This window comes from Coffea arabica, chromosome 8e (genome assembly GCF_036785885.1).
Source record: "Coffea arabica cultivar ET-39 chromosome 8e, Coffea Arabica ET-39 HiFi, whole genome shotgun sequence".
NCBI classification, from domain to species: domain Eukaryota; kingdom Viridiplantae; phylum Streptophyta; class Magnoliopsida; order Gentianales; family Rubiaceae; genus Coffea; species Coffea arabica.
This window is the reverse complement of record NC_092324.1, coordinates 34,960,052-34,974,720: the sequence shown is the minus strand read 5'-3', so window position 1 is coordinate 34,974,720 and position 14,669 is coordinate 34,960,052. Positions and strand designations below refer to the sequence as shown.

The 14,669-nt window shown below is 33.6% G+C and overlaps 1 protein-coding gene across 1 annotated transcript; it reads right to left on the bottom strand.

The window, feature by feature from the left end:
• Positions 1–9,455: 9,455 nt before the first annotated feature.
• Positions 9,456–11,992, bottom strand: LOC113703069 (tryptophan N-monooxygenase CYP79A68-like). Its single transcript, XM_027224288.2, has 2 exons — positions 11,000–11,992; positions 9,456–10,104 (listed from the first exon to the last, which is right to left on the bottom strand). The coding sequence occupies exons 1-2, from the start codon at positions 11,990–11,992 to the stop codon at positions 9,481–9,483; spliced, it is 1,617 nt and encodes a 538-aa protein (XP_027080089.2). The 3' UTR covers positions 9,456–9,480.
• Positions 11,993–14,669: the final 2,677 nt, after the last annotated feature.

The window sequence follows — 14,669 nt, the reverse complement described above, 5'->3', positions numbered from 1 at the left end:
AGTTCAAATTGTTGGAGAAAGATTTCAGTTTTGTGCTTCATCTTCTTCTCCCCTGTCTCCATTAGAGTGTGCAAAACATCCCTCTTTATCTTCTTCCAACTCCCATGAATCGGTTAAAAACTGCAGCATAATATTTCCATTTGTGGGAGATATACCTCTTCTTGTGTTTGGCTTTCTTCTTCTCCCCTATCTTCACTGGAGTGTACGAAATTTTTCACTTCATGTTCTCCGTTCTCCCATGGATCTGCGGAAAAAATGGAGAGAAATATTGAAAGCAAGTAATAAAATTGAACTTCCAAGCAAAGAATAGAAGGTGGATCTAGAAAGTCCAAGAAGGAATCTCACGGCCAAAGTTAAGGTATTAAAGTTGTTCCCTAATTCATATAGGTTCTCCCCTATTCTAGTTAATATATTTGAAATATTGAGTTAATTTTTTTTGAAATGCTATCTGCCATTTTTTTTTGACTAATATGGGATGTCCTGATAACCTTGCAATTAATCAATGTGTAGAAGCATGTAACCCAACAACTTGCACCACATGATTGAACTATTACACCCAATAACTAGTTTATTACACCTATAAACTGCAATTTTCTATTGATTCTTTTTTCAGATTAAGTAAACATGACTAATATGCAATGTTTTTCCCCATAATTTTTCTTTTCTATTTCTCTTGTATTAGTTTCTTTTTGTTTTTTTATTTTTTGGGTCATTTTCAGGGGGTGGGTGATGGGTGGGTTATGGTGCAATAACGGTTATTTACTCTGCAGATTATGAAAATTATATTCACTTCCAGTTTGAGCTATGCCCTTTGTACTTTCCTGGTTGAAAGACTATGTTGAAGCAAAATATGTTGTGTATCCTTTTGACATATATAGAAAAGCATCTAATGGTAGTTAAGTTAATGAATTGTTATGAAACTTTTACATTGATAAGTTTAAGTATTGTGAAAAATTTCTTTATAAGTTAAGGTGTTTAACAAATTAAAAAATATGAACGGGTGTTATAAAGGGAGTAATTGACTATGTGTGAAAGCAATGGACAGATCAAAAAGAACTACTTTACTTGCAATTTCCTTTATTCTTTTGGGTAAGTGATGTCCTCTCATTTGACCTACGGAAGAAAAAAATTAGGGTAAAAAACAAAAAAATCCCTTGTGGTAAGTCTAATACACAAAAAAACCCCATATAGTTTCAAAATATACAACATGACACCTCATACTTTGAACTAAATTGTAAAGGTGACAGAATCTGTTAAACTTAATGGAAATGACTTATTGGAACCTAAAAAAAAAAATTTATATCAATTTTTTATCAAATATACCTATTCTACCCCTTAACCCTCAATTCTCTCTATTTAGAGAATAAAACAAATGATTTTTTTGATCTATTTTTTGCTTAATTATATCAGGGCATTATGGTCATTTCGTCCATTTCCATTAAGTTTAACGGATTCCGTCACCTTTACAATTTAGTTCAAAACATGAGGTGTCGTGTTGTATATTTTAAAATCATGGGGGGTTTTTCTGTGTATTAGGTTTACCACAGAGGGCTTTTTTGTTTTTTTACCCAAAAATTTAACTAGTTGATGAATGTATCAACTCTTTATATTGGATATGAAATAAGGATTTCCATTTAACTTGTAAGAAGTATGTAGACGTTAAGATTATTGTATATAAGATTAAATCAGCCCTTACTAACTAATTGTTTATCCACAGATCACTTGAAGTTTTGGAAGAAAAAGTCTGTTGGCATTGAGTTTCCCAAACATTTTAGATCTCACCTTAGATCAATTAAAGGTCTAGCTGTGAGTTGTGCCTTTCCCTTTGTCATGTATCTTGTGCACTTCTTGATTTCTACATCATTAATAGTGTTTGACTTAAACTTTTTCATCTTCGATCACACTTGGAATATGAGATTATGAGGTTAAATAGTGTGAGTGTATGCTGTGACATTGAAAACTGTAGCTTCACTTTCTTGTGGCTATTCCTATTCCTGAAATTTGTTTCTTTCCTTCAAGGATCAAAAGTAAAAGTGTTGAGTATTATTGATCTTTTCATTCACAAAGTGTGCAATAGTATGCTGTTAGTTCATTTGTAAAGCTGAAATAGAGAATATTGAGTTAATATTTTTTGAAAAATATTTAGTTAATTTTAGTTAATATATTTGAAATATCGAGTTAAGTTTTTTTTTTTTTTTTTTGAAATTCTATCCACCATTTGTTTTGCTTTGCTCATATAAAAATTAGTAAGATTGGTGAAGGGGACAAAGTTGGACTATCAATAGAGGCGTATAGTGTAGAAGCATTACTAGAGAAATTTCTCAAAATTACTAAATGAGTATAATGTAGTTTTGCTACTACTGTGCTTCATTGATTGGTACTGACCTTGTAATTCACAATTGTGCATTAGTGTACTATTAGTGGTTCAGTAACTAAGTAGTGGCACTTTGTAATTTTGCATTGTTTATGTGTAAATGAGCAGTTATTTCATGTGAAATGAACTACATAAATATGATTAAAAGTTGATGTTGATATGTAGTGCTAAAAATGCAATTGAAAGTGAAAAGAGCAATTAGTGACTTTGTATTATTTATGAATTAGGGGGATGGACCCTGGTGAGGATGCAAATTTGTAGTTATTTGGTGTAGCATTCTAAGACTAGGAATGGAGTTTGACTCAGAGGAAGATGCTTATGATTTTTACCACTCTTATGCTACAATTGTTGGCTTTAGCGTACGATAGGAGTATGGCAATAGAAATAGTGACAAAGTGTTAACATCAAGCGTACAAGTGCTTGATGTTGGTACTTTAGACGTCAGGTTGCCAACAACCTGAATTATTTCTACACAGTGCAATAAGACTGTAAGGAGCAGATAACAAATATTTTTCGGGTGGATACTCAAATGAGGGTTGATTATTCAGTTTTTGGTGAAGTAGTCACATTTGCCACAACATATAGGACAAACAGACAGTGCAGGCCACTAGGAGTTTTCATTGGTTTCAATCATTACCAACAGATGGTTATTTTTTGTGCGGCATTGTTATATGAAGAGATAGTTGATTCTTTCACATGGTTGTTTGAGTGTTTTCTACTTTCTAGAGGCAATGGTGAATAAGCATTCAAGAACTATATTCACTGACCAAGACACTGCCATGGTAGCGCCTGCCTCCAAAGTTATGCCAGAGACTTACCATGGGTTGTGCACTTTCCATATTAAGCAAAATTTTGTGAAGCAGCTAGCCAATCACTTCAAGACCAAGTCATCACTTTACAGGAAGTTTATGGATTCTGTGCACTGGATAGAAGATGAAGATGATTTCAACAGGATGGTATGAAATGATGGCCAAGCACAGTGGGGCCAAGAACAAATAGCTTAGTGATATATTTGAATTGAGACATAAGTGGGCTAGGTAACATACAAAGGAATCGTGGACAGCAGGAATGAAAAGCACCCAATTTGCGAGAGTTTTAATTCGAAAATAAAGGGGTATTTGAAATTAGACCACAATCTGCTACAATTCTTTAATCACTTATGCACTGTGCTAGGGAAGAAGAGGCAAAAAGAATTGGTTGCTGAGTATGAGGCACGACAGAAGTTACCAAGACTTTGCTTGAAAAGGTCACCCGTGCTAAATCAGGCTGCATCCGGTTGTACTCCGACAATATTTGATGAATTTCAAAACGAGTTTGAGGAGTCAAGTGATTTAGTTGTAAGGGTGATGAAATTGAGTGAAGAGGTAGTAGAGATTTCAGTTGGCAACTATCAAGGTGGGTTCGAGTGTGTGGCGATTTATTATCCATTATCCTAGTCCATTGTGTGCAGCGGGGTAACAAATTTCATGCAAATGGAATTCTGTGTTCCCATTGCATAAAAGTTCTTGATAAGTTGGAGATTAAGTTTATTCATGATTCATACATAATCGAGAGATGGAAACGGGAGGCTAGAGATGGCATTGCTATTGACATTCGGAGTTAGAAGCTTATTCAGAATTGGGACTTGATGTTGGTCACCAGTATCGATTGATAGGCCCAAGCGCACTCGTGGTTACGACTCATGCAGCTAGGAATCCGGATGCTACTATGCTATTTGCTAAGACAATGAATCAACTTTGCCAGAATGTTGAACAACCACTATCTTCCAGCACTTGTGGTGACAATGGTAGATCCGTGTAGGCAATGAATTTGGATATTATAATATACGTGTAATTAACTATCATACTTTGCATTTACAACTAGTGCTAATTTTGGGAAACTTGCTAGAAATTTAGTAAGGCTCATCATTTTCATTGTTAGCTATATTTATCAAAAAATATACACAAACAACAAAAAAGAACGTAAGAAAAATCCATTAACTACAATCTTTAAGAAATTTGAAGCCCAGAATGCAAGAATTGTGGAAAAATGACATCAATTCAAGTTTAATATTGACTTTTTTTTTCCTATGACAATTTTTAATGCCAAAATTCCAAGGACATGAGTAGAGAAATAAGAACTACAATAGATAACATTGTTTTAAAAGGCGTTTCTAGTGTGAGTGCCAGGGCATTTGAATGGCGTTAAAGTGTTGTTTGGTGTTTCGCCAATTACTCGAGGTGAATGCCCGAGGGTTCGAACTTCGAAGTATTGGGCATTTGGGGCATCCGGAAAGTTTATGTACTTTTCCCTTTTTTTAATTTTGAACTTTGATTTTACTATTTTATCTTCCTTATGTTTGTTTCTTGTCCTTATTATTGTTTAAATGATTCCATTTATTTTCTCTTTGGAAATAGTTTGGAAAAAAATACAAAATAAAAGCATTCATGACTTTGTTTCCTATATATTCTTTTTCCTTTTTTCTGATCCCAAAATATAACTTTTTTTTATTAACATGATTCTAGATGACTAATGTATGAGTTAGAGTTATATTGTGATTTTAATTGTTAGACAACAATAACAATTTTTGTAATTTTCTTAATTTTATCAATTTTTTTATATTTATTAGTAATATATATATATATATATATATATATATATATATATATATATATATATATATATATGCACACATACATGTATAAATATTATAATTTTGTAGTATTATTGTATATCTTATTTTTATATATTTAAAAAATCAAAATTTGTGGAACTTACGTTACTGGTTTTGTTCGGACATAAGACGAACGGTCCAATGATCTTCTTTTTTTTTTTTTTTGTCAATTATTGTCGTCATCTACTCCTACTCCAACTTTAGCCTATTTTAAGGGGTTGATCCAACTAGATCTTCTTTTTTTTTGTCAATTGTTATCATTTATTCCTACTCCTACTCTAACCTATTGTAAAAGGGTGATCCAACTAGATTAAGAGAAACCGACGGGAACTAAATTACCATCGAATTTGAACCCTTAACCTTCCATTGCACAAGACATGTGGTGGCCAACTACTCTAGTGATAGTTGGTTCCGCTCAATGATTTCACCTTTTAAAATATTGATTGATAAATATAAGTACCAAAAATATATACATATCGACATTCTTGGGATAGCCAAGCAAGTTCCTTGCATCTGTGGTGTCTTGGGACGATGAGGATGTATGGGATCGGCGCGGCACTCGAAACAACCTGACAACGCAATGATTAATGCTTCAGCTCTTGCCATAAATGGGATGAATGCAGCACAAATTTTCTCACCTGTAGTATACCGTATTTTTGGGAGAACAGCCTGAGAAAGGCGAAGAAGAAACGAAGACAGAAATCACAATTTGTCTTTGGTAGTACCTTCCAGGGGTGCTATTAATTGCTATGTTTACAAACTCAGACTAGACAGTGATTTGATCGAGTTTAGGAGTTAATAGATTTGACCAGTTAAATCGAGGTCCAATTGGATGATGTCATAATGAATATAAATATATTTTAATTGTATATAAAAATAAAATAGCATAAAAAAATATGGCTAGAGTGGGTATAGTTGGTGAATTTATAAATAATACAAAGACTTCATTTTACAAAATTGTACAAATTGAGGTTCGAAATATAATGTAAAAACCATTTATTGTTAGATTTATAATTTCTTAAAAGCTAAGGCCCAAAACAAAATACCACCAAAGATTTGGGCATGAATGTAAAAGTCAATTCTTTTAACTCCTCTTTAAAAGGCAACTTTCCAGCCTTTCTTTCTTCCTCGCTGCCGCCGCCGGTCGTGTCAACTTTTCTAGACATCACACAACTGGTTCCTTTTCTCCCTATTTTCATTTTTTAAATTTCTATTTTGTTTCCTTATTCTATTAATAACACAAATCAAGACAACTTTCAATGGCTCTGTGACTCGCAAGTCCCGATTGGCCCCACATTAGAGCCCATGAAAAGCACCGAGAGGAGAAAAATAGTTGCAAACAAGCGCATGAAACTCCTCATCTTGGGAATTATCTAACACTACCCTCAGCAGAGAAAGTGGTGGACAGTATATTGCAAGGGTATTCTTGTTTCTTTTTCTCGGCACTCTTTCTTGTTTCTTGAAACCTTTCACCGTCTATCTCCCTCCTTTCTTGATTTTCCTTCCTTTCTTGCTATTCTTTTTCCTTCTCCCGATGTTGATTCCATATCTTTTGACAAAAATGAAAAACAACATTTCAGATCTGTGAGCACAGGTCATTGAGGGATCAAATTAAGATTTGAGTGTGAAGAGATTAAACAAAAAAAAAAAAAGTGGAAAAAAGAAAATCAAAATGAAAAAAGCAAAGTCAACAAAAAGTAAAAAATGAAGAAATCTCGGTTTTGACTAGTTTTTTAGTTTCTATCAAATCTGATTTTTGATCGATTTTTAGTTGAGTGATTTTATAGGTCAACTCAAATCGAACTCTTGACCGATTTTCGATGCAATCGATTGAACAAACTAGTACAGTCTGAATTTAAAAACAATGATTGATTGCAATTGCAACCTAGATAACACCATTTTTTTTTTTTTGTCAAAAGATAACACCATATGAAATTATCAAAAAGTAGCAATATCTCCTCAAAATAATGATTAAACCAGCCGATTCACGATGGCATCAAAGGACCCTCCAAGTTGATCTAAATTACGGTATAAACTGTCCACCAATTGAAACCAATTGAAATTCGCTTGACTATTTCATCTAATTCTTGGTTTAGTACCAAGTTTTTTTTTAATTTTTTTTGGGTTAATATGATAAAAATTAGTTTAGCCCCCCTTATTTTAAGTACACAAATCCCTTATGTAAGTAAAGTTTGCAAAATATTACTCTCCTATATATTCTTAAGGTGTTAGCTAATCTCATTTATAATGTTCAACTAAACAAAGAAAATGGCATGACATTAATTAGAAGTGTATAACTTGTGACTAGTCTTATAGTTATGTGTTTGTAGGCGTTTGCTACTACTACTAGTGACTAATGGATGCTATTCAATGTAATTAATACTTTTACGTAAAAAATATAACGACATGGTAGAATCGAAGTGAATTGTAATAAAGCAGATCGGAATGGAATGTTAACATAATTTTTTTTTTTTAGTGCTACATGCAGAGACAAAACTCAAACATATGGACATTTACTAGGAGGGGAATGCCCGCGCATCGCGCGGGTGTTTGGTGCCTGTGGTTAAAGAAGATTTTACGGTAGTTCAAGCGAATATCAAAAAACTCACGCACATTGAGTAACAAAATGAAGTAACAAAATATCTAATGTATACTGGGAGATGGAGAAGGAAATTATGCATGCTATCTTGCTCAGTTCATATATTTTGAAACAAATACTTGTATATGAGCTTTTCATTAACAAGACTAAATGAACTTTAAACAGATACCCAAACGATTCAGAGAATGGCAATAAACAAAGTGATTATCTACTTAAAGATGCATCTACACAACATTCTTGTTGATGAAAGTAGCCAACTATGGTGGAGGCTTTTTGATCAAAGTAGCCAACATTCTTTTTGATCAAAGTAGCCAACATTCTTGTTGATCGAAACCTATTCCAACAAAATCACGCCATTTAAATTGTATAGAACAACCAACTTTGTGGGGAAACAATAATATCAACATTAAATTGCGCTAACAGAGTATCCAATTTTGGAATGAAAGCATTTAGCTAACAATAGAAATTACGATTTTACAAAGCAAATCATACCTTTGAAAAAAAGAATGAAACCTCATCTCAAGTTGAACCATCAAGAATAACTTCACCAGAGAACCATATTGAAATCCAGAGTACAATGGCAATACAAATAAGTATTTACCGGAAGATGAAAGGAACATAACGGAAGAATGTGAAGGGACAGACATTTGAAGAATTGAAGTTGAAACTAATGCTCAATCATAAATTTCTTAATAAACCACATTGTCCTTACTTTAATTGAGATGAAAATGACGTTTGAAGTTCTTCAAGTTATAATAGCAAAGTAACAATAATAATTGATACAAACCAAAATGAATGTCTCTACAAGGACATTTAAGTAATTACACCAATAAAGAAGCTATTATGGGTTGTACCCATTGTAGAAAAGATGACCAAATAATCTCACATTCCCAAACTACCCAAACCTTTGAACAAATCATCACTGCATCTTTTAGAATACAAGGACATTTCAGTAAACACAATAATACACATGCTATCTAAAGTAGTACCCAATACTATAACTACACTCAAAACAACCTCACAATCCCAAAATACCCCTACTCTTGCGGTTGAAATTCAAAGCCATTCTTTGATCCAAACTAATTCTTATATAGTATAAGGAATTGTACACATCTCCCCAAGGATTGTTCTAACACATAAATATGCATAGTCAAGTTGATTCCAAATCCCTTGAGGTACTATGATCCCATTGAATCATTTTCCTCTTCTGAAAGTACATCCTTTCTCTTTATAATCCTATTTCACATTGACATTAGAATTCAAAATCAACCCCATTTAGTCATGCATGCTATCAATTTTCACAAATTTAGTCCTTTAAATATGAAAAAATTAATTAAAAACTTGCAAGTTGAGGACAAGTAACAACACTTGTTTTTAGCTTTGGAATTTCGTTTATTATGATTTAAATCTTGCTTAATAATTATTTAATCAATTATTCTTATTCTAAAACTTTTGATTTACAATTTCACGATGATTATAAATTTGTCACTTTATTTTAATTGCCTAGAGTAGAAACTAGGCAATACCGTATCTTATAATCTTTTTATCTCAAAAATAGAGTTCCTTTTGAGAATCCAACTTTTCATAGTAACATCTTATTATTATATTTAGTTGTGGCATTCGATTAATTTACACATGATATCTTTAAATTCAAATTATTGACTTAGTAGATGTGCATTAGGAACAATAAAAGTTACTTATTTAAATAACAAAAATAGAAAACATTTGTTGATTTTAAATATGATTCTTTTTTTGGTACATCACAAAAGTGAAAACATGACATTAATAATACTAGGATAGAGGGTAGACATGAAGACGATACAGAAAAAGTTAAATCGTTGAGAATGTAACATCCTAGTTGAACTGTGGGAATCGTGGTTCAGCAACTGCAAAGAGAGGTTTGGCAAGGAAGCCAGCATCCTTGCCCTCTGCTAAATCAATTTGTGAAAGACCTGATGGAATCTTCCAGTTAAAGCATTGAAGAAGTCTGGCCAGCAACATTACAGTGAGTGTGGAACCCAGGAGGACTCCCGGACATCCACGTCTTCCGGTGCTGAAGGAAAACATGTTGAATTCTGGATCGTTAAGATCTATTCTAGCATCATCCATGTGATTCATGTGGCGTTCAGGCTTGAACTTTAGCGAATCCTCCCAAATTCGAGGATTACAGCCAAGTCCTGGACGGCTCAAGATAACATGGCTACCTTTCGGGATGAAGTAGCCACCAACAACGGTGTCCTGTGTAGATACATGAGGAACATTAAAGGGTGCATATGGATGGAGCCGAAAGGCCTCTTTTGCGCAGGCCTTCACATATTTCAGCCTCGCAAGGTCAGATTCTTGAACAAGTCTATCCTTTCCAACCACGGCGTCTATCTCTTCTGTGGCTTTTTGAAGCATTTCAGGTTGATTTAGCATCTCTGCTAATGCCCATTCCACAGCATTTGATGGATTATCGACTGTTGCAAACATTAGTTCCTGTGGAGCATCACAGTAAAGTTAAAAGTGAAACGAATAATCCTTATTTTCCAAATTCAATAGCCGATTCTCTACAACAACATCATATTGCAAGTTGCATTTTGGTGGTGACTAAGGCTCATTGAGATTCCATCCTTTCTGATTTCAGTTAATCAACAAACTTGGGATTTTTTTTTTTGTTTGGATATTGTCAAAGCGTGGCTGATGGGCTTGAGCTCACATAAACCACATCATTAAAACGTGGGTGAACAAGATGATGTCATCTTACATCATCTTTTGTACATCATTTGATGTGGTGGGGACATGGTTTTACGTCACCTTTTGCACATCATTTTATCTTAAGTTGTACTAATCAACGAGGTGGGGCATTTGCGAGTAGGCCTATACTCCCCGCGATTGATTTTGTACCAGCTTTTATTCTTGTGCCAGTCTATCCACATTTGACCTAACTTCCAGTAGAATCTCCAAATTGTTAAGTACTATTTTTAACTGTTCGGGTTTCAAATAGAATTCCCCCCATCAACTATTCCAAAACACATTTCCTTCACACACAAATTATAAACTCTCTTTTTTCTTTATTGAACAATTAATATCTCTTACTCTTTTTTTCTCTTTGCTTTGAAGAAAATATGTATCTCAATTTCCAAAAATTTCAATTTAATTGTGAACTCTGATGGCATGTGTTTTTTTTCCTTAGGTGTGAGACGAGCACGTATTTTTTTCACCATTTTCATAGGGTCTTGAAATAAAAATATGTCACTTTAGGATGTTATGCATGGCTTTTGGAGTTAGAAAAAAATTATGTTAAAAGGCACTAACTGATAAGGAGCTAAAGTTTAATTATTGTTTAAGAAATTGTTTATGTAACCAAGCAGCAGGATAGAGGATTCCTTACAGTAATTTGTGCTCTGATCTCCTCAGTTGTTAATAGCGGTCTGCCATTGTTATCTTTGAGCCTGATTAGGACATCAAGAAGGTCTTCTTCCTCATTTTTTAGGCCACTCTCCCACATTTTAATCCTTTTCTCAATTTCAGGATCTTGGTGCTTTCGTACACATGCAATGGCCATAGTAAGAACCTTTCTGTGGCCATCAAAATCAAAAATCTTCATCCAGGGCATGTAATCGGATAAGCTGAATGCATACAAGTGAGCAAGCAGTTTGAAGAGTGCATTAATATGTTCAACTTCCTCAGCACCTGGTCCTCCATCTTCCATTCCTTTCCCGAAGAATCTCTTGTTGAAAATCATCTTTCTAATCACATTTCCGAAGTAGTGTCGGGTAGCCAATCTTATGTCCACTACCCCACCACTGGCATCGTCCTTGCACTGATTGTAAACATAATTAACCAAATGATCTGCTTCCTCTGTTCGCTTGCTATGAAGCCTTTGGTGTTTAGCAGGTGAGAGCACACTGGAAACGATTATTCTCTTCATTTTCTTGTATTGATCGCCCAAAGGTGAAAGGATTGTCGTCAAGTATCCTTCACTACTAAGTTCTGCAGACATGCAAAAAGGTCTGTTGGAGAAAATCGAGTCATGTTTCTTGAAGAACTCGCGAGCGAGCTCAGGAGAAGTGACAGAAATGACATGAACACCGAAAATACGGAAACAAGCGATTTCGGTATTCATATCATCCATGACTTTGCGTATCCATCGATGTGTTGGTCTGTTTCTCAGCATTTGGAAAATGCAACCAAAGAAAGGCAAGGAGTTTGGGCCAAGAGGGAGAGGGAATCGAGGTTTGTTGTTCTTTAGACAAATCATTATCCATTTGTCCATGGTAAAGACCAACAAAACCAGAGCCATGAATCCTGAGAAATATGGGATCCATGACATTGAGGCAAATCTCAAGCTTGAATCAACACGAAGACCGGATGTGTAATTCATCACTTAAGACAGTATGAAAGGGTTATTAGGCTGTGTAAGCTTGTTTATTCTTATTACACAGTCTAAGGTGGGGTGTAGGCAATTGTTGTTGATGGTCTGTAAAGAGTGCGATCATGCGAGCTTTTATAGGAGAGTCTCAAGCTATTCAATACGCGGCCAACTTGAAAGAAAAACTTTGAAACTTCATTATTGGATTGTTAGATTTTACTAGCAAGGAAATTTACGAATAAATATTTTTTTTTCTAAAAACCCTTGAAAACTCTTCATATTGCTACTACATTCATTAGTTATTACAATCACAAACTCTAGTTGCAAACATTTTGAAATTCATATCCACAAGTCTTGCACTTTATGTAGTATTAGTTAGAATAAGTCACATCAAAATTACAATAATTTCTCTTAATCTTTCTCTAATTTTTAGTTTATTTGTTTGTGGACCGTGAATCAGTTGAAATTAATTTAAGAAATATGGCACTCTATTTTTAGATATTTTTAGCGTAAAAAGTTAGGATATCATTAGTAGAATTAAGTAGTAACCACGACTCTGCACGGGGCCAAACAAAAGTGTAGGTTTGGGATAGGTAAAGAGAAATCCAAATTCTCTCATAAGTAATAAATTTGTGGGAAAAAGTTCAATCTCTTTACCAATATAAATTCAGTGTCTAAACTTTTATTTTTTTTTAGATAATATATTATCTAAACATATATTCTTTTTTTGTCATTGAAGTCTTTTAGAGCCAATGTCAGTATCACCAACAGTGAGACAAATGTCAAGAACAAGTCATGTCACGTCGTTCAATTTAAATTAATCTTGCTCAACATTTATTAATCATGCTCAACAGTTCTTCAATAATTGGGTTGTTTTACCACCTAATCACTAGTGTATTAGTAAAGAGATAGGGGCACAACCACAACCATCGTTGTTCTAATAAATTCATGCTCTGAATCAATTATGCAATATATCAGCATGTCTACCCAAATAAAATTTAAACAAAAATCCCAACTGAGTCGTATCATTTTACCATTTTGTTGTTCTGTAAAAGAGCGAGAATTATTTATTTGCACCACTAAAAGTAGTTATTTCCCTAAAGAATACAGCATAAGTACGTGAGTTCGCTAAAGATTACGTTAGGTCTATTTACGTAGTTAAATTTTCAGGACAGAAAGAGAATACGTTTTGTCAATTTCAAATCTAGAATAATTGTTGCTATTGATAGACTGCTTTGCCAAAATAATTTTCCTTCTAGAAAATAATCCTTAATAATACTCTTCTAAACGTTATTCTGTTACTAATCTGTTTGTTTACACGCAGTCTCCTAATCAAAGGGAGAAAATGTCACTTGCAAATATTTTATTCCACTCTCTTTCTTTTTCACTTAGGTATATGTCGTGCCTATTTGTTTTTTGCAGCCATTCTTCCTACAGTCTTCTTGATTGTGTCTTATCCAAGTTCCTTTCTTTATTTCTCGTCATATGCAACTCGTCATATTTCGTGGTCAAAAGGATCTACAAATATGAATTTAGTTTTTATATTTAGGTTTTTTACACAAGGCGGATGACTATTCTCGTCCATTAGCATCAGTCTCATAATTTGTGGATAATTTTCGTAAAATCGGGCAAAATTAAGCTCCTCACTTAATACACTGTAAACAAGTTTTCAAAAGTTAAAATTGACAGGCTTAAGCATGTAAGGCAAATAATGATTATAGTTTAATGTGCACTGAAAAATTTTTATTGAAATGGGGAAAGAGAAATGCAAAAAACTCTCCTTCATAGTGAACCAAGAAAGAAAATTTAACATATTATATGAACCAAGATAGTTAATGGTAACAACAGCAAAAAAGAAAAAAAAAACCATGAATTTACAACAATTGATGTCTAAAAATTCTCAGTGATGACATTTTATTATACACATGGCAAAAAAAAATTACACGTAATTACAACTATTTAAGAAATTTCCTAACATCGTAAAATTTCACAAGGTACAATAGAGAAAGAATTTTACTAACCTTTGAAATTGTAGATAAGTAAATTCGAGGAACTGAATTATCACTAAGGATTCATGGTTGTGCAATAATGAATAAGTTTCCAAGAGTTGTTATTGACATTTTAAGAGGATGAAACTAAAGACAAAAAAAAAAAAAACGAGAGAGGGAGAGCAGGAAAAGAAGAGATTAAATCAAGGAAAGAACCTCTCAACGAAAAAGAAGATAAGAGATAAAGTCTGCACATGATTATTTTTCCATAAAGGGACTACAATTATTCTACATGACAATAAATAGATTAACAAGGGAATAAAGTTTGAAAATGCATTAATTTGGAAACTATTTTCAAAAAGAAGATTATTGTGGCAAAAAACTCGCTATTGACAAGGAACTAAATTTCGAAGTTGATATTCCCCAAAATAGTCTGGATGTTCAGATCTTTTTATTCCATAAAGATCTCAAAGTAAATGTCTCGATCTAACGCATCTATTTGTACATCTTTTTCACTAGTTGAAATCTTTCTAATATTCTAACATGGCCTCGGTTGGTGGCCTTCATTGCACTTGAGATGGGTGCCCGCCTAAGGTCTATCAAAGTGGCACAGCCTACTCTAACATGTGTCATTTTTTAGATTATCTAATTATTTTAAATTTTTAACAAATTTAACATGTGTCATTTTTAAGATTATTTAA

Coding starts and splice junctions, on each gene's coding strand:
- LOC113703069 (XM_027224288.2), bottom strand. CDS start 11,992: ATGAATTACACATCCGGTCTTCGTGTTGATTCAAGCTTGAGATTTGCC. Junction 10,105..10,999: donor AGATCAGAGCACAAATTACT/GTAAGGAATCCT, acceptor GATGCTCCACAG/GAACTAATGTTTGCAACAGT.